This window comes from Typopeltis vanoorti, chromosome 5 (genome assembly GCF_054136105.1).
Source record: "Typopeltis vanoorti isolate ZY-2024b chromosome 5, IOZ_Tvanoo_1.0, whole genome shotgun sequence".
In the NCBI taxonomy this organism is placed as follows: Eukaryota; Metazoa; Arthropoda; class Arachnida; order Uropygi; family Thelyphonidae; genus Typopeltis; species Typopeltis vanoorti.
In genome coordinates, this window is record NC_143553.1 from 5,804,590 (window position 1) to 5,826,325 (window position 21,736).

The 21,736-nt window shown below is 35.7% G+C and overlaps 1 protein-coding gene across 4 annotated transcripts in view; it reads left to right on the forward strand.

Annotated features, from left to right (window-relative positions):
• l(3)73Ah (polycomb group ring finger 3-like lethal (3) 73Ah) overlaps window positions 1-21,736 on the forward strand; it is a 203,041-nt gene that overhangs the window by 87,078 nt on the left and 94,227 nt on the right. For all 4 annotated transcript variants that reach the window (XM_090393034.1, XM_090393035.1, XM_090393037.1 and 1 more), the window contains one exon: window positions 1,221-1,317. In XM_090393034.1, coding sequence (XP_090249160.1) covers window positions 1,221-1,317 — 97 coding nt within the window. The remainder of the gene's footprint in view (window positions 1-1,220; window positions 1,318-21,736) is intronic.

The following is a 21,736-nucleotide window of genomic DNA, read 5'->3' on the forward strand; positions in this document are numbered from 1 at the left end:
ACATGCATATTCTATCCACTGATTGGTCATATTGCATTACTACAAAATAAGTGATAATTGATAAAAACAGGCAGTGACTAGCATTTCCTAGTAGACATCAGTAAGGTAAACATACAAAAACATGAAACAGAATTAGCATTATGTAAATAAAACTGATTTATTCGTCATGGATGAGCAGACATGCATTTATCAAGCCCTGTTCATCATCATCATCCTTATGGATCTCATTATAAAGGAAAGTGCATTAAACTGATACCAAAATCTGAACTATTCATCTCGGTTCTTTATTTTATATAGATGTTATATTTCGGAATAAATTTAATGTTCACAGATTTATAGAGACTAGCAAAATGACATACTGCCCAGCCCAATGTAATAAAAACTAAGATCTCATCTTAGCTTTAGTCCACATATATCAAAGACCAATATATCAATGAATTAGGCTCTGAGAGAAGTTACACGGCTAATTGCAACAATGTGCCATGTGACCAGGTCTGACATCTCAATACTATATTCATCTGACTTATGTTCACTGGATGTCAAGGTAATGTCGGTATACAAGACTGTTTCAAAACGGTTTTAACTTATCGATCTTAGAGGTAAGTTAGAAATAAAACAAACTGATTTTATTATTTTTATGCCACAAAGACATCAAGGGGCATACTGCACCAGGACACAGGTCACAGCAATACATATAGTAATTGGTTAGTAAGATAATCACAAACATCCATGCCTTTGGCAGGATTCGAACTCCCAGTCTCTTGGTTAGAGAGTGAATATGTTAACCACTCAGCCAACCAGGCCTGCAAAACAGACTGAAACTGAACCATTGATAAGAGAACTCTAACAAAAAAATTATGGAAGCAAACATTGCCATCAATAGCAGTAAACAGATGCTTGATGCCAGGAAGGTGGGAAAAAGCTCAGAGAAAGACCTGCATTGATGCATCTAGCAATGACTTGACTTAAAGGACCATAATTTGAGATTCGTCAGTGTTCAAGAACTTACAAATAACAGAACATGAAAGAAAACTGTTATTAAGAAGCTAATAATGCAAATTTTATTTTATAGTACTCTCATAGTACCCGTATACCTATTAAGGGTATGTATCAGGAATTGATAATAAGAAATAACATTTGCTTGATTAGCATTTTCTTTTCACTGTGATATTAATTATTTGTATTAATATTTTTATTCACTACTGTTTTGTTTCTTTCAGTTTGCAAAAGCTGTCTTGTAAAACACTTGGAAGACAACAATACTTGTCCAACTTGTGAAATAGTTATTCATCAGAGCCATCCATTACAGTATATCAGGTAATAAATGTAACTTTTCAGATATCTGTAAGTGCCATTTAAAAAAAAAAAAAAAAAGTAAAAAGCGTGTTTGACTGACTAGATAAATGAACTTGCTGGTAGCAGAATAGATAACATTTCCACTCTGCTATCAGCTGGCCATGAATGTGAACATTATTCTCCTTAGGTGAGAGACAATTTTTATTCCTCATTGTGAAACCATGCTTTTCTTATTTGAATGATTAAGATGATATAAAATGAACCCTGGTTAATCTCTTATAGAGCTCGCAGATTATCTAATACTAAGTCCACCAATGAAATATCATATATATTTCCTTCCTTTCTTGAATTGAATGACAAAACATCCAGAAAGTTTCTTTTAATATTACATGTATAAAATGTCTGTTTTCCAAGCTACATTTAGTTCTTTATGGAACTACCCAAAACATCTTATTTTGTTCTTCTACAAACCATCTCTTTCTGTTTATATATAAAGCTCAACAGGCCAACTTTCCAGTTATTTATTACTAGCTATTCAGAATGACTTTTCAGATGGAAAGATATGACTTAACAGTGACATAGTATCAAACATAAGATGGCTATTTGTGGTAAGTAAATCATGCCAACTTGATTATGAATGTTTAGAATGTGATATACTGTAGTTGAAATTTTTATTGAAAAGGCTGAAAGTTATGCTTTATCTGTCAGTATGATTTATTTTTTTAAAGCTTAGACACTCTAGTAATCTTAAACACTAGTGTGAAAAATTAAAATCCAGAATACTTTGAACTGGATATTATACATGTCTGCAGTTATGTTTGGCAGTGTTAATTTGAAGAAACACAGAGATCATTCAGTCTTAAATCCCTTGACGTTTATCTTGAGATCAGCGTATTCAGATTCTGGGAAACCATAGCACTGACATTTTTATATAAGGGAACTAATGTTTTCAGAATGTTTTTACAAAGTTAATCTATCCCAATGGCTTTAACAGGCCTTTAAGGCCCACAACCTTCCAAGCATGCTTGGATTTCGTAACCGAAATACGAGGATAGAATGGTCATTCCTATGCCTCAAGGTATTCTTGGCTGTATCCCTGTGTGTTCAAGGGGCCGGTTTGACTGCTTGCGGGATGAAAAACACCAGTTAAACTGGCGGAAAAAACCCTACTGCCCACGCCCAAGACCGGCTAACTTAGCTATGCCTGAGGAAGATCCTTCAGCTCCTCACGTCTCCGACGGGAATCGAACCAAGGACACTCCTTCCCCAGGCATATGGTTGCGAAGCGCAAAGCCACTAGGCTAACCGCGCGGACACAAAGTTAATACTTCATCAAATTAATGACGTGTACCTTCCAGCAGTGTACAGCAGGAGTTGGCAATCGGCGGGTCGCATGTGGCCCAAACGTGCATTTTTGGCGGCCCATAAAAGGTTGACCATACTTACATGGCACGTGTCCCGTATGTTGAATTATTTAAATAATACATTTTATAATATGAATAATAAATTAAAAACAATTTTATACCTATACTTCATGATATCGCTATGCAACTTGGTGTGAGTCATTAATAACATCAACTATTATTTTCAGATGATGTATATTTGTTAAAAATAATTTCAAAAATGGGTTCAAGAACACGTAAAATTGCAGATGAAGGAAGAAGGTTTAATGATTGGAACAGCAAGTACTTCTTTATTGAAAATGGGGGTAAGCCCCTTTGTCTTACTTGTCATAAACGTGTTGCTGTTATGAAAAAATATAATATCAGACGTCATTATGAGAATGAACATGAAAGTTAATACACGGATTCGAACCGTGAACTTGGAAAAAGTCAAATTAATGAATTACAAACTTCTTTGACTGCTCAGCAAAACATATTTAAGAAGCAAACATATTCATAATGAATCGATTGTTCGTACTAGTTATGTCGTAGGAGAACTTGTTGCGAAAGAAGGAAGGTGTTATACACATTCAGAATTTATTAACCGATGTTTATTAGCTGAAATGAACAAATATGCCCAGAAAAGAAGACATTATTTCAAAATAGTTATCTGTCAGGACTTGTACATGACGAGTAGAAGAAATCGGTATCAATTTATTTGAGAAGCTTAAATTTAAAGCAAAATCATTTGAGTGTTACGCTCAGGCAATGGATGAAAGTACTGAAGTAACAGGCACTCCGCAATTAATGATATTTATTTGGGGCATCGATAGTGACTTTGATGTTCATGAAGAATCAGCCAGTTTGTGTGGTTTAAAAGGTACTACAACCCACAATGACTTGTTCATAAAGGTAAAAGAAACTATTGATTCTTTAGAATTTGAAAGAAGAAAAAAAAAAGTACCGATTCCAAGAGAATCACGATGGAAAGGTATTGATTCATAATAATTAAATTAAATTTTGCTGAATTCGTACTGGATGCCAGAAAGTTTAGCACTGCACTGATAAGTGACGACTGGAAAAAAATTACCGTATTTGCCGGCGTATAAGACGCACCTTTTTTCTTAGAAAATAGGTCTGAAAAACAGGGTGTGTCTTATACACCGATGCTCAGTTTTTTATTACTTTCATTTCTGGAAATTTTCTCTGTTCCGAGTTACGTGATTTCTTTCTTGCTTCCTTGCGGTGTGTGAGAGCATTCCAGTTATGTAGGGTTCAGTGGATGCGCTGTCATCAATGATCTTAGCTGTCAAATCACAGATCTGCCATTAAATTTTCTCTAAATTTTTTGGCAAAGTATGGCTGAAAAACGTCCGCATTACTATAATATTGCATACAAGCTACGTGCGATTGCGTATGCTAAAGAACATGGAAACAGGAAGATTAAAAGGTGGGTACTCTTTCCTAGTTAGATTAGGTATTTGTTGAAAGTAGACCTACTTATTACTTTATATTTGAAATACTGTAAATTCATTATAATATTCAGTGATAAAGTTGTTTTCCTAAAAAATGTGTACAAAAAAGGGGTGCGTATTATACTCTGGCAAATAAGGTATATAATATGACAACTGATGGTAGAAGAAATATTTGTGGCTCTAACACCAGTGCAGTAGGTTGAATTTGTGCGGAATTACAGAATTTAGGTTATGATAATCCAATGGTGTTCTATTGCATCATTTATCAGGAAAACTTTGTTGCAAAATTTTATCATCAATTAAAGATGTTATGGACATCGTGATATCAATTGTAAATTACCTCTGATGCAACGGTCTGAAACACTGCCAATTTCAAGAATTTTTGATAGAAATAGAATTGGAGTATGAGGATGTTATCTTTTACTCAGTTGTTAGATGGTTAAGCAGAGGTGCTATGCTAAAAAGATTTTTTTTTAATTATGTGAAGAAATAGATATTTTCATGACAACACAAATACTGTCCCACAACTTTCAAATAAAAAATGGATTATGTTTCTTGCATTTATGGTAGATATTACAATGTACCTTAATGAACCTAATTTGAACCTGCAGGGCCAAGGTAAATTACTAGCAGAACTGTTTTCTGACATAAAAGCTTTTGAAAGCAAACTATGTCTGTTGAAGAAACATATGATGGAAGAAAATTTACATTAATATATTTGTTGCAAATTTGCATCTAAGTTGAATGGCAAACACAAAAGGAAATTTTTTTGTTGGTACTATTGAAGATTTACAAACAGAATTTTCAACAAGATTTGTGGATTTTCATAAAAATAGCATCGAAATGCGATTATTTTTGAACCCTTTTAATGTCGACATTGATGATGTACCAAACCAGCTACAGATGGAAGTTTTAGAATTACAACACAATGAAACATTAAAGAACTCATTTTCATTAGAAAATGTCCAAAAATTTTATTGATGCTTACCAAAAAAATTTGAAGGATTAATCAGTTTCGCAAAGATGATAGTCGCATTTGGAATCCCATCCATTTGTAAACAAGCATTTTTTGCCGCCATGAATTTTAGAAAAAAAAATTTTTCTTCTCGACTGACTGATGAACATTTGCATGCTTTGATTCAAATTTGCACCTCAGGTTATAAAGTGGATCTAGATAATTTGGCTAAAGGAAAGCAATCACAAAAGGCACATTAATCAGAGAGACACACATATTGTGATGCATAAACTATCTTACTTTGTTTTTAGATGATAATTTTTCGTTGAGTTTAATTTTCATGCTTGTTTCATATCTCATACTTTAAATATTTCTGTGTTTTTCAAGATTGATATCATAAAAATTGATAACTTAAGTTTTTTTTTTCACTCACTATTTTCTCTTAATTAAACACTTGCGGCCCGATTATTAAAAATAAAAGTTGAATATGGCTCACTAGTCTGAAAAGGTTGCCGACCCCTGGCGTATGAAAATTTTACATCATTACTAACTTCCTATCTACACATTCTATGAATTTTAATATGTTTTCTATGAATGGGAAGAGAATTTTGATTTTTATAATTAATGAATTAAAATACTGATTATAGAAGGTTAGAAAGAAACATGGTTTTGTAAACCAGCAATATGACATACAAATGCTTTATAATATTGTATTGTGGAAATTTTATTGTTTTTGGACAATTTTTGTATTTAGAAAGAATCATTCTGGAGATATCAAATTTTTCACTGGCTAGTGTAGACCACCCACATTATGCAATATTCACCAGGGGAAGATAAAATTCTCTCTATTTTTACTATGAGAGGTGTTTTAAATGGTTCCATCCTCTTAGTTCAATGTTGTCTCATGGTCAACTGCAGGGATGACTGGAGAGCAGTCCAAGCCAGTGAAGGCCAACTTAAGGTGGTTAACTGAGACACCTGGGTATCGGTCATTTTTGTGCTTTAGTTTCAATTGGTCTTTTGGTTGTTCAACTGCATGAGACTGGAAAAAAAGGAAAACTAATAGCCTTTGGCTATGTGATGATATAAAAGAGATGAGGCATTTTCTCTCATACTATCTATCTGTCTTTTCTTTCTCCTAATATATAATCAGGCTCTCTTGCACCCCTATACTAACTGCTCTTGGCCTATGATGAGCACCTTTTTACTTTTTCATCTCAATATAGGTTGAAACTGGTCTGGGTAGTTTCCCCATTCCATTATGGGCAGTTGATGTGTGATGTCATTAGCTTCTATATACGGTTAGCCCAGACGTGAAGCTACTTAATGTGCAAACTTTGTTTGTTTAGACTTGCATAAAGGATGAAACTGAGAATATAATTTCTTGGCATGTTTAATTTATAGAATAACCAAATGAAAAAACTTTCAACATCTATCCAGAGTGGACAACTCTTACTTGGATAACTTAAAATAAAAAAGAACCACCTGAAACTAAACTCTAAATCTAGCTTACACACAGATTTGTATCCCCAGACATCTAAGATGTACAGAGGCTAAAAAGTTGTGATAATCACCAAGAAGGAATTGAGTTAGAACCATGTCACCTACACATTATTTTACATATTCCCCATGAAATGTTATACACTTCTTACAATGCTTCTGCATCATTTGCAATCCTCGGAGGAAAAAGTCTTCCTTGTTGCACAAACTAGTCCTCAGCTGCAGATAAGATTTCATTATCTGTAGTAAATTTTGTTCCTTTCAAGTGTTTCTTTAAATTTGGGGATTGGAAATAATCAGATGGGGCCAGGTCTGGCAAATACAGTGGGTGAGGCAGAGATTGAAAGCCCAAGTTGTATATTTTCTGTTGGGTTTCATGAGCAAAGTTCCTTTCAAGTGTTTCTTTAAATTTGGGGATTGGAAATAATCAGATGGGGCCAGGTCTGGCAAATACAGTGGGTGAGGCAGAGATTGAAAGCCCAAGTTGTATATTTTCTGTTGGGTTTCATGAGCAGTGTGAAAAGGTGCATTGTCCTGCAAAAGTAACATGCCTCTGCATGGCATTTTTTTCCTTCAGTTCCTTCAGAGCTGTTGAATAAATTGCTGCAATGGCACGAACCTTCCCTGCTGACTTTTGGGTTCAGAACTTCTTTGGCCATAGCGAACCTTTGCATCTCCACTCCATTGACTGTTGTTTGGTCTCTGGGTCATAGTGATGATGCCATTTTTCATCAACAGTTGCAATCCAAGTCAAAAAATTTGCACCTGATTTCTCAAAATAACCTAAAACCCCTTGAGGTGACAATACATGCTTTTCTCTTTTGATCAGCATTCAGACATTTAGGGACCTACTTTGCTGAAATCCATAACTCATCCAGACTCACTCTTTGGATATATATACAGTCTTTGCAATGTTTTTGGCTGGTATTTGTCTACCATCAAAGTTCAGGGCATGCACTGCATCGATGTTTTCATGTGTGACAGCTGTGGAAGGTCTTCTTTACCTGGCAACATCTGTTGTCTTAAGATGCTCCGTTTTAAACTTTGCCACTCATCTGACACCTGTTGAATATGCTGGGGTACAGTCCCCTAAAATCTCGTGCAAAGTTTGGCGAATCTGAGTTGCAGACTTTTTTTGCAGCATAAAAAACTTGATGATAGCCCACACCTCTGTCTTCAAATTTCTTCAAAGCCTCTGACATTTCTTATATATCTTAAAAGAAAAAGAACAAATTGTTATTTTTATTATTATCAATGGATGAAGAAACTCAGTTGGATGAGTATTAGAGCTGTTGCACAAACTGAATAATAATTCAGCAATAGGGACTGATGGGATATCAGCATGTGTGCTAAAGTTCAGCTGAACTGGCTATTCCTTTGACCAGGCTGTTTAATATGAGCCTCGGAGCAGGAAAGATTCTGCTGGAATAGAAAGAATGTGATAATTCCATTGCACAAGGGTGGTGCAAAGACCGATGTATCCACCTATCAGCCAATTAGTATCTCAGGAGTGGTAATGAAGATTTTGGAAAAATTGGTTAGGGCTTGCATTCAGAAATTGGTTGACAGTGAATTTCTACTTTGCAATGAGCAACATGGTTTTTCATGTTTTAGCAACTTGCTCAGTTCTTTAAGAATGTTACCATTGAACTAGAGAAAGGGAATGGATACACCATGATACTTTTGGATTTTGCTATGGCTTTTGACAGAATATAGCATGGTAGACTGTTGCATAATTTGGAGAATATGGGTTTGGATTATAGAATATTAGCATGGATAAGAGGATGGCTGACTGAAAAGACATCAAAAAGTGGGTATATGAGAGATGTGAGTCTGCAAGATATAATATAAAGTAATCAGTGGTGTACCACAAAGATCAGTGCTTGGTCCACTGTTATTCGGTCTGTACATTAATGATATTGGGAAGGATTTGACAAGTGACATACAGCTATTTGTTGATAAATGTTAAAAATACCAAGCAATTTTAAATCTGGTTTTACTCCATTTCCCAAGTAAGCAAACAGACAAACAAGTCAAGTTTGTGCCTGCAAGTGATGTGCAAGTCTAGCTGATCCTACAGGTAGTGCAAGACCAAGGCAACTCGTGGTAAAGGTGGCATAAGCTCCGATCACTAATCTTAATATTTACCCTTAATGCCAAAACACATCTCCAAGGAGGGGATGTATGATGTTTTGTATTAAAGGCAAGGGGCCACTACCCAGACCGGTTTCGACCTTTATTGAGGTCTCATCAGTGGGAGCCAGGCTAGAAATACCAAGATTTAGTAATACAGAGCTTAAGTATTTTACCAGAACAAGTTACCATAAGGTGTTTTAACCTTATTAAATAAAAATCTCTGGAGGAGATAAAATGGAGTAAAACCAGGTTTAAAATTGCTTGGTATTTTTAACATTTATTATACCCAAGGTAAAATACTTTCTACAACTATTTGTTGATGATGATGCAAAGATAAGTATGATTATCAAGAGTGCTGCTGATATGCAGCACTAGCAGAATGATTTGAATAGCCTGGAATTGTGGGCATGGGAAAATGGATGTATCCCAGAGTTCCCTACTTTCACCCACTCTCTTCCTCTGATATATATACTGTATTTTCCGGTGTATAAGATGCACCCAAGAAATTTAATACAATTTTCTGGAAAAAACCTAAACTTTAACGTATGATTTAAAAACCGTGACTGCATGTGTACGAATCATTTTTGTTGAAATGACAATGCCATTTTGCCGATTTTCTTGCACCCATTTCAAAACTTCGGTCTCTAGTTCTGGTCACTTCGCAATTTTTCCACGTTCCGCGTGCTTTTCACTACGCAAATTGTACAAAATCTCCTTCTGACCACGCCAAGTTCTAATCATTTTTTATGTAGGTGGATGTCCAAAATGTTTTTCAGCTTCCCTATTCCCTTGTTTGTCTGCATATTTTACAACATGCAATTTGTAACTTGAAGTATATGAATGTCGCCTGTATTTTTCCATCACTAAAATCTACAGGGAAATATCAAACTGAACACAATATTTCAACTCAATACTGATAAACATCGGTAACTGATTACTCGGATAAGATATGAAACTTGAATAGGGACTCCCCGTTCGTAGCCAATGAAGCACTAGAAGTCACATGAAGGTCACGCATCAATTTGATTGTACCATTAACTGCCTACAAAGATCTTGGAACATAAAAGGGGAGTGCATATGACTTTGCAAAGAGACAACAATCTTTACCTTCATTATATAAGACGCACCCCATTTTTAAGATGAATTTTTAAGGTAAAAAAGTGCAATCGGTGAGAGTGATCATAGGGTCTTAACTTGGGAGGTGGCTAAAGGTGTAGAATTTTCAATTAAGACAGGGTACATGTGGAATTATCGGGCTGGAAAGTATGACATGCTTAGGAGTTTGATTGGTTCAGTGCCATGGCATGTACAACTGCAAGGACTAGAAGTTGATAGTGCATGGGAGGTAGTTAAGAAGTGCTTGCATGAAGCAATGGCTGACTGTATACCTAGAGTCCGAATAATAAATCAAGTAGAGGTTAAATGGATGAATAACACCATTAAGCTTGAGTTGCAAAAAAAGAAACAACTATGGAGGGAATTTAAGGAGAAGGGTGACCGGCAGGCACATGAACGGTATAAAGCGCAGGCCAGAAGGGTGACGAGTGTGGTAAGAAAAGCAAAAAAGGATTACGAAAGAACATTGGCCATGCAGGCTAAAGAGAATCTTAAACAGTTTTTTAGATATGTAGCAAGTAAAAGGAAAAATGTACATGGCAGATTGATTTTAAAGAATGCTGATGGTAGGGAGGTAACTGAATCAGTTGAGATAGTTGAGTTACTGAGTGAGCACTTTGCAAAAGTATATCATCCAGGTGGTGATATTGCAGAAACGAATAAACCAGTAGATTATATGGGAATTGTGGTTAATGAAGTGGAGGTGAATAGTCTATTGCATAACCTCAATGTCAATACATCTGTGGGATTGGATGGTATACCAGCTCGTGTTGTACGAGAAGCAGCTAAAGAATTGTCAGTACCCTTGACTATTTTGTTTAATTCGAGTCTCGGGTCCGGGTTAGTCCCGAGCGGCTGGAAAGAGGGGAAAATAGTTCCACTGCATAAAGGTGGTTCCAAGACTGCTGTTGTAAATTACCGACCGATTAGCATATCAGGAATCATTGTCAAGGTCTTAGAGAAATTAGTCAAGAAAAGAATACAGGATTGGAGAGATAAAAATGGGATATTGTATGGGGGACAACATGGTTTTGTGAAGGGTAGATCATGCCTCCGTAACTTGCTCACGTTTTATAACACAGTGACGGCTGAACTGGATAGGGGTAATGGGTTTACAGTGATACTACTGGACCTTGCCAAGGCCTTTGATAGGATACCACATGGAACCCTATCAGTAAACTGGAGCAGATGGGTATAGATATAGGATTGGTGAGATGGATAAGAGGGTGGTTGAAGGAGAGATATCAAAGAGTGGTTTATTCAGGAGTGGAGTCTAAAAGACGTCTTGTGACTAGTGGAGTGCCACAGGGCTCTGTTCTTGGACCACTGCTTTTCAATTTGTTCATCAATGATATTGGAAAGGATCTGAGAGGAAGTGTTCACTTGTTTGCTGATGATGCAAAGTTGGGTAGAGCAATTGTGAGTGCACAAGATGTCAAAATTTTGCAGGATGATTTGGATAGTTTGGAGGACTGGGTTAGGAAAAATGGATGTCAATTTAATGTGGCAAAGTGTAAGGTTATGCACTTTGGGGTGAAAAGAATAGCAGCAGTATATCGCATTGGTGGAATCATACTCCAGGAGATTGAGGCCAGGGATTTGGGAGTGTTGGTGGATAGGGAGTTGAAGTTTAGGGGGCACATTGCAAAAGTAACTAAAACAGCTCACCAAATCACTTGGCTTCTGAAAAATACTTTAAATGCAGAGACGAACAAGTTGTTGTTCCTCTGTATCGCGCCTTGATAAGACCCCATCTGGACTTCCCCATCACCAGGGTTTCTTCGTGATGGGGAGAAAGTGGAGACAGTCCAGAGACGAGTGACCAAGATGATAGCAGGTCTGTGGAATGAACCTTATGAGAATAGGTTGAAGATTTGTGGGTTGCAGAAATTGGACGATAGGCGAAGGAGGGGTGATATGATTGAGACATTCAAATTACTAAAGGGTTTTTATAAGATTGATCCAGAAGATATTTTTGAAAATATGACTGGTGGTGGGAGGACTAGGGGCCATGCATGGAAACTGGGCAAGAGCGTGGTTGACAAGGGTGTTAGAGCTAGGTTCTTTACTTGGAGAGTGGTAAATGAGTGGAATAAGCTTCCAGAGTCTGTTGTGGGTGCTACGACCGTGAATGAGTTCAAGGCAAGGTATGATAGATACTGTGTGAATGTTGAATAGTTGTTCTTGACATGATGTTAGGGCCTCCCTCGATGAGTCTGTCGACTCCTTGGAGTTTCCCGGAACAATAATAATAATAATAATCTTATACACCCGAAAATATTGTAAATGACCTGCTCTCACAGACTGAAATCCTATCCATAGCTTTCCCATTGACAGTACACTCCATTCCTCCTTTTTATTTGACAAACCTTGTAGTGTCTCAAGTATTAGAATATTCAAGATTCACCATGACCAATGTTTTGAACTCTGATCTCCTAGCTATATTTCAGTGGGAAAACCATAAACTTGTAGGCTTGAATATCACTAAAATTGGCTTCATCCTAACTTTTAGTAATACTAAGATATCCAAACACAATCTGATTTCCCTTCTTGGACTGACCTATACTTCTAACCTTTCCTGGCATAAATACATTTCAACCATAGCTTCTGCAGCCACCAAAAAACTTGGTGTACTTCACATAAGACACTACTTCACATCTTCTAACTCTATACAAATCCCAAATCATCCCAACCATGGAATATTGCTGCTATATTTGGGATGATGCACCAAAATCTCAGATTGTTCGATTCTCTCCAGAAGAAGATGGTCCTTTTAATTAATGGCCCCTATCTCACATATCCACATCAATTCCTCTTCCATAGACATTCCATTTCTGCCTTATGCTTCTACAGATATTTTCATGGACAATGCTATGCTGAATTGGCCTCTATTATTCTTTCACTTTTCTCAAAAATCATGCAAGAACTACTGCTAACCACACTTTTACAGTCCATCATAAAACTCACTGAACCAATTTTGCTGTCTCCTCTTTCATTCCACCAACTTTTGTTGTTCCAAAGAACAGTTGTTTAAAAATATATATATAATAAAGGACCCTGGTCACTTTGGGTGAACATTCCTTTAGCATGCATGGGTGGTCTGGAAAGTTCTCGGCCTCGACAGTGGATGGCAACACTATCAGCGAGATTTTTTTTTCCTAAGTTGATACATCTGTCATAAGCATCCATGCGATGCAAGTCATATTCTATCAAGTAGTTTGTTTTTTACAGCTGTCTGAAGCAGAAGTGTTGTCTGTATCCCTTGAAATGGATAAAATTGAGTATTGTGCAGTTATAAAATTCTTTGTAAAAGAAGGTTTAACGCCAAAAGAAATTCATTTAAAATTCATAAAAGTTTATGGGCACTCTTCTCCTTTGTTTTTGACAATTAAGAAATGGGCCACTGAGTTTAAACTTGGCCGTACCAGCCTTGAAGATGATCCGCATGAAGGACGTCCAAAAAGTGTAACAACACCAGAAATCATTGATCAAGTGCACAATATGGTATATTGGGGGACTGTCGAGAGAACATGTAGGATATATTTTGCATGAAGAATTGCAAATGAAAAAGCTTTGTGCAAGATTGTTGCTCACAGGAGATCAAAAACGCACTCGCATGAAAATCTCTGAACAGTGCATTTTTTAGAGCATTTTAACAAGAATAAAACTGATCTTGTGCATCAATTTATTACTATGGATGAGACTTGGATTCACCATTACACACCAGAATCCAAATAGCAGTCAAAACAGTGGACAGAAGCCAGTTGTTCAGTGCCAAAAAAGACAGTCGGTTCCATCAGCAGGTAAGGTCATGGCATCGGTGTTTTGGGATGCTAAAGACATATTGCTCATTAATTATCTTGAAAAGGGTAAAACAATAACCGGGGGATATTATTATGATATTTTAACCAGACTAGACGAAAAAAATTTGTGAAAAAAGATCCGGTTTGCAGAAGAAAAAAACATCTTTCATCAGGACAATGCACCTGCCCACAAAGGTGTTTTTGGCAATGGGAAAATTAAGGGATCTACACTATGAATTGTTGGAACATCCCCCTATTCCCCAGATTTGGTTTCCTCTGACTTCTGTTCTCTTCCCAAAACTAAAATTCATTCTTGCTGGTCAGCTTTTTTCTTCGAATCAAGATGTGATTGCAGCTATAGAGGGGTATTTTGCAGATCTTACTGAGAACCACTACAGGGATGAGATAATGGTACTGGAGCATTGCTGGAATAAATGTATTAGTCTTAAGGGAGAGCATGTTGAAAAATAAAAATAATTTTGAAATTATAAATTCATTTTTTCATTGTTAGGCCGAATACATTTCAGACCACCCTCGTACAAGTTAATATTCAATCTGTTGCTGAATTCTTATCAAGGTTATGACAGTGCTTAAACCTCATTTTCATACACCCACATCTCTATATCCAGTATGGAGGCTTTTTTGTTTGTTTCATCAGAATTATTTCCAGAAATTATATTAGTAAGACTGAAGAGTAAATCTGAGCAGATGGTTGCCTTAATTAAAAGGAAGCCTGCAGGATAAGGAAGATACCATTATCTTCATATAAGTTTGTGGTTAAATCAGACCAGTATTAAATTACAGCTAGCAGTATTGATTGTTCAGATTTTTAATAGTTTCCAAGAAAATTGCAGGGGTGTTTAAGGGGCAAAGCTATACAACTGAGAGGAGGCTTCCACATAGCCTTTAAAGGAATGCGGAGAACCGATCAGGTCTTCTGACTTAATGTGCAATATTGAATAATACTGAATGAACGAGGATGAGCTGGCAATTTGAGATTTAGCCGACCAAATTGTATTCTTTTTGGTTTAAACCACAACATAAAATGATGGTACAACATGACAGAATTTCATGCCAGTGGGCGTCTCCCGGTTAAAGAAGGCCCTCATTGTTTCGCCAGGGAACCAGGGTGAACAACAAAAAGTCAGCTACTGGAACAAATCTGAAAGCACACCCCAACTCAACATCACTAGAGTTAAAGATCGGAACTATCAACACAAAAGCCTGAATGACAAAGAAATGGAGCTAGCCAAGGAATTAGATAAGTACCACATCGACATAATAGGGGTGACTGTAACAAAAAAGACAAAAATGATGATCTTTCCGAGCAATAAATACAAAATGTTATATTCAGGCAATGACAATCAAGGAAAAGGAGTAGCTATACTATTCAACACTAAACATGAGGCTAATCTTCTTGATTGCAGGCAGTCTCAAGTAGACTGATGGGAAACTGGACAATGAGACTTATTTTTGCCTATGGTCACACAGAAGGTTCTAAGTTAGAAGTGGAGGAATTTTTTGAGGCCTTAGAGAAAGCAACTGACACAATGAAAAAGGAAAAGCAGGTGGTCCTTGTTGGGGATCTAAATAGCAGAGTAGGAAAAGATTGTCAGACATGCAAAATTATATTGGGAAAATTTGGAGAAAAGAGCAAAGCTAATAATAATTGCAAATATCTGTTGGATTTCTACTCAGGACATGGGATGGTTATTACTAACACAATGTTCCAACATAAAAATGTGCATGGAGAGAAGAGGCAAGGAATAAGAAAAGTCTCATTGACTATGTTATTGTTGATAGTGATGTTTTCTCCCTGGTGCAGGACACCAGAGTGTACAGAGGAGTTGAAATTGGAAGTGATCACTAATTAATCTTGAGCAGGATAAAATTGAATTTCATTTTGAAAAGCAGAACATTTAAGAAAGTTTTAATTCGAATAAAAGTTGAGCAGCTCTCAGATGTGAACTGTAGAATAAAATACATAAACATGATTGAAGAAAACGTGAAAGAGTTTGAGAACAGGAAGCAAACCTTGGAGATTCAGTAGCAAGCTCTGAAGAAAACATTGATTGATTGATTCAGACAGAGTGGTATGTGGTGAGGTTGTGTTGTCTGCAAGGATAGAAAAATCAGAACTCCATGATGGACACAGGAAGTTAAAGAGGCAGTGAAGTAAAAGAAGAAAGCATATCAAAAGTTCCAGGGAAATAAGTCAGTTTGTGCTCTTAGAGAATACAGAGATAAATCTAAGAAAGCTAAATACTAAAATTAGCTAAACAAAAGTCATGGGATGACTTTGGTAAGAACACAGAAAATAAATATCAAGAAGGTGGCACGATATTCTGGAGGTTTTTGAAGAAAAAGAAGCCTTGGAGATTCATTGGCAAACATTGAAGAAAATGGTTGATTTCACTAGAGAGGAATGTGGTTCAGACAACTGAGGTTGTCTGCATAGACTCAAGAAGTTAGACAGTCAGGGAAAAGAAAAAGCGCATCGAAAGTTCCTGGTCAAGTAAACATGTGATCTTAGAGAGAAAACTGTAAGACAGTGAGCATTGTGTAAAACTAGTTAAACAAAAGTCATGGGTAAAGTTTGGTAAGAACATAGAAAAGAAATAATATATAAAAATAAATACAATAATACTGCACCTTGTGATGATCTGCTCATATAATGCTTTTCAATAATGATCAATGCCTGTTTTATATAACACTACATTCATTCATAAGATACTTTCAGTTAAATAATGCTCCCATGAATCAGCCGATGTACTGTTTTCATGAACTGTTTCTTTACATCATCATTGCCTGCTACATCTCCCTATGTTTTGGTGTATCGGTGTGAATTATAAACTGTTTATAACTATTTTATTATATTATTGTTAATAATGGAAGATAAAATTTTAAATGAAGGTGTTTTGCTTCCAGTGAAAAAAAAAAAGATCCATTAACCTATTTCTTCTTCTTCATGTAGCTTCCTCAGTGAGAGGGTGCAGCACTATGTCCTTCCAGTTCTCTCTGTTGGTGGCTTTCCTTTTTGTTTCTGCATAGCTTTGTGATCCTGTCTATGATCTTATATCTTCAAACCATGTCCTTCCTTTCTTGCCTCTTGATCCTTTTCCCATAATTTTTCCTTCTAAAACTGTTAGTATCCTCTGTCCTGCTGAACCTCTCAGTACATGTCCCACCAATCTCATCTTTCTCTAAATCATGTAATAAAGATCTCTGTGTTTTCATTCTCTGTAGGACATCTGTATTTGTCACATGTTCTGTCCATGAGATTTTCAGAGCTCTTCTATAGCACCACATTTCAAAGGCCATTATCTGTTGTCTTACTCTCTTCTTGATTATCCAGGTCTCACTTCCATATGTGAAAACAGGCCACACTAATGTTCTTATCATTCTTTTTCTTTGTCTCAATACCCACAGAACTTCTGACCAGATCTTTATTTTTCCAGAAGGCATCTTTAGCTATGGCTGTTCTTATTTTTATTTCTTTATCTTGCTTTCCATCTGCAGTAAAGTAGGTGCCTAAATATTTGTATTCTGTTGTATGTTCAATTTTCATATTGTTTATGAATATACCTGACTCGGATCTGTTTTTCTATTGAGATTTTCATAAATTTGGTCTTTTTTGCATTTATATCTAATCCAAATTCTTTACCTTTTTCAATTAGTAGCTGCAGTAATTTGATTAATTTATTTTGGTTTTCTGCTATTAGAATGGTATCATCAGCATATCTAAACTCCTATAGGTAGAGATGACCTGTGAATGCTTCTGCCTGGTATCTCAGCTTGGGCCTGGCTCCCACTGAAGAGACCTCAATAAAGGTCGAAACTAGTCTGGGTAGTGGCCCTTCCCTTAATGCATTACATTAGACATATTCGCAAGGAGATGTGTTTTGCATTATAGGAGATACTGAGACAGGAGTGTTGGTAGCTTGCTCCACCTTTGCAACAAGTTGCCCTGGTGTTGTATCACCTTACCCCAGTCCTGAAGATACTTTCAGGCGCAAACTTTGTTTGCTCACACTTGGATAAAGGATTAAACTAAATTTATTATATATCTAAGATTGTTGTATTTTATACCATTGATACTTATTCCTATTTTTTGTTTTTCAATCTTTTTCATCACTGTCTCACTATAGATATTAAATAGATAAATTCCAAAACCACCTGTTTTCTTTTGAGATTTTCATAAATTTGGTCTTTTTTGCATTTATATCTAATCAAAATTCTTTACCTTCTTCAATTAGTAGCTGCAGTTATTTGATTAATTTATTTCAGTTTTCTGCTATTACAATGGTATCATCAGCATATCTAAGATTGTTGTATTTTATACCATTGATACTAATTCCTATTTTTTGTTTTTCAATCTTTTTCATCACTGTCTCACTACAGATATTAAATAGATTTGGTGAAAGGATACAACCTTGTCTAACTCCTCTTTTTATTTTCACTACAAAAGCCTCAGAGTTAAACAGCTGCATTTTCTGTTTCATGTAAATCATTTTTATAATCTTAAGTACATGATGTCTAATTTACCTAATATATTGAACATTTTATTATGTTTTACTTGGTCAAAGGCCTTCTGAAAGTCTATGAAGCATATGTAAATGTTCCTATTTCTTTCAAGTGATCTTTCTATTAGTATTTTTAGTTCCAGGATAGCATTAATGGCTCTCATTTCTTTTCTGAAGCCTTTCTGTTGTTCACTCAATTCACCTATTAAGGCTCTTTCAATTTGTTTGAATGGTTAAAATAATTTTAGATGCATGGGATATTATTAAACTCCTGTAATCTTCGCAATTTTTTTGCATTATTTTTCTTTGGAATTGGTATGCAGATTGATGTTGTCAAAACTTCATGTAATTCTATTGTTTTATAGATGTTCTGAATTCCACTAAATAGTTATTATTATTGACAGTCAAAGCTTTCAGCAGCTCAGCCGAGATATTATCACACCCATGGGATTTATTATTAGGAAGATTCTTAATTACATGTTCTATCTCCTTTCTTGTTGGTAGAGTGGTATCTGTTGTTACATTCAACTTAAGGTGTTGTGAATCAGCTATCATGTTACCATTATCATCATCATAGAGATCTGATAAGTACTCCACCAATCTTCCTTTTATCTTTTCCTTATCAATGATTGTTTCCATCTTTGTCCTTGATGTTATTAGACTGTGTACATCTTGCTCTTCCACTAAGTTCTTTCACTTTCAAGAATGCTCTGGTTTTGTTCCTATTTTGTAATTCTTCTGTATTGGTGCATTGCCTATTTATCCAGTTTTCTTTCAATCTTCTGCATAGCTGTTTGATTCTTTTATCCAGTGTTTTATATCTTAATCTTTCTTCTTCATTTGCTCCTCTTTTCCATGTTCTTCTTTCATCGATAAGGTTGATTACTTGTGTTATCCATGTTTTTTTTCTTCTTTCTTCTTGTTTATTGATGTGGTTTTTTAGTAGATGTTATGATAGCTGCTTGTAGTCTATTCCACTGATAGGATTCATATTTGTTTTGCAACTGTGCAAACAGCAGTTCCGAAACATTTTCGTTAAATTTTGATTTTACTATTGGATTTTGTACCATTTGCAGATATCCCATTTTAGGGGTTGAGTTCTTTTAGTTTTTTTTTTTTCAGGCGAATATTCATCTTCATTAAGACCAGTCTATAATCAGATCAACAGTCAGCACTTGGCATCACCTTTGAGTTCTGTATTCCATTGAAGTAATGTTTACTGACCATAATGTAGCCGAATTGATTTTTGTATCTTCCATCTGGACTTTCCCATGTGTATCTTGCTGTTGGTTTTTACTCAAAATAAGTGTTAGTTATGATGAGACTGCTTGTTATAGAAATCAATCAGTTTTCTTCTCTCTCATTCTGGATTCAGAGTCCAAATGGATCCACATGTGTAGATGTTCTCTCTGATCCAACTTCTGCATTCCAGTCACCCATAGCACAAATAACTCGATCTTTCTTGCCTCCAACTTCCTTTACACACCATTCTATTTCATCATACATGTTATCTATTTCTGCTTCCTCATTCTGTTCTGTAGGAGCATATCTCTAGGTTTAGACTTCACTAGAATTGCCATTACTCTATCTGATTTTTTTGATGACATGGATGATGTTTTTATTAGTTTTCTTCTCTACAGTGAACTCTACACCTCTCCTTGATATTTCACCACCTGATCTATATACTTTATATATCTTGCCATTTGGAAGTTTCAACTCAAAATCTGATGATCCTTTCCAAAAGGTTTCAGTTATTCCTGGTATACTAATATTCAATCTCTCCATCTCTCTCATCACATTACCCAATTTCCCACATTTATTCAATCCTCTTGCATTCCAAGTAGCAATATTCAAGCAATTCCTGCGTCAAATTTCTTTATAGCAGTCGCGGACTGACAATACCGCCAGACCTGCTACATCACCCTGATACCACTGATCTGGGTATATTGAGACTACCCTGGTTTTATTTCTTTTCTGTTTAGACATGATGCTTTACATAGCTGCATTTTTTACAGAATGGGTGGTCCAAACCATCCAACCCCCAATATGAATGGAGGACCGCAGCTGTCATTAGTTAGTGGGTCCCATGGATGGAGCTATCCGGGAGGCCTACAAAGTAGTGCCACCGACTATCCCAGTCATCCACCACACCGAGGGCATGCGCCGTGACAGCCCAGTGACCGGATAAATCTATTACATCGCATATTAAGATTCAAGGATTAAATTTAATGACAGTGGCATTAAACCTGATATTAGAATCAGATGTAAAATTTACCTCTTCGCTTTATGAAGATGATGTTATACTTCTAAACACACCTATTGCAAATCTCCTGAATTCTCTAACTAAATTGAATAACAGCTGTGATTGATTTGACATGAAAATCAGAAAGAAATCTTTCTGATTTTCTCAGAAAGACACACACATACAATAAAATTAGGAAGATGCATTGAAAACATCAACTATATCCTGAATGAAAAAACTCTTAGAGCAAGTACATTTCAGTTATTTAGGCACAATTTTTTTTAGTGAAGATGGCAAATTAAATATGAAATGGACAGCAGAATTAGCTTTGCTAATTCTGCTGTCCATTTCATATTTTGGGAAAGATTTGGGGAATGAATGAACAAATGGCATCAATGGCAATATCATATTAAAAAGGAGATATCAGGAAAGAAGTGGACATTGTTAGCATCCACAAAGGTAATCTCAGGTGGTATGGTCACCTAAACAGAATGGGAGAAAAAAGACTAGCAAAACAAGTGTTCTTTGCCAGGATAGTAAGTCTCAGAAGAAGACTAAGGTCTAGATGGATTGATGTATTGAAAAGTATCTTAGAAGACCAAAATATGCAATCTAATAATGGAGTCTTGACAGATAACAGATTATTTGGAAAGAAATTGTTGGTAGGAAGTTAGTATTGATGTAATTTTTTCATATATTATTATATCTATATCTTCTACACTCCTGAGAGTACGTATCAGGATTTTGATGATAAATAGTGTGTGTGTAGGGGGGACTTCCTGTCATTGCAGGAGTTATGCTTCAGATAATTTAATGATGGGGCATATTGCTGAACAGGGAAAAGAAAATACATTTTTTAATTCATGATATATTTAAAACTATTAAATTTTTTATTAAGTTTTCTTTATTCAACTGGCCAGAATCCCTGCAGAGTTTGTTTCTATGTATCATTAGCCATCTGTTTGTTAGTATACAAGTGACATATTGGGTTAATAGGACAGATATGAAAGAATATATTTAAATATATTAGACAAATGAATATTGACAATTTTTCCTTTGGGGTTTATGCCACATTATGAAACAGAACAAAATAATATAACACTTTATAGACCTTGAAATGCATGTAATAGTCAACAGACACATATCTCTTAGCCATTGAGGAAGAACTCGTTAGAATAATAATGGCAGCTGGTGGTTAATTAATGTAGTTTAGTTTACAGTAGATTAAATGGATGCTCTAAATATGAGAGGGGGTGAATATTATCAACTTATATCATATTGAATTTTCTAAATATAGTGATATTTAAT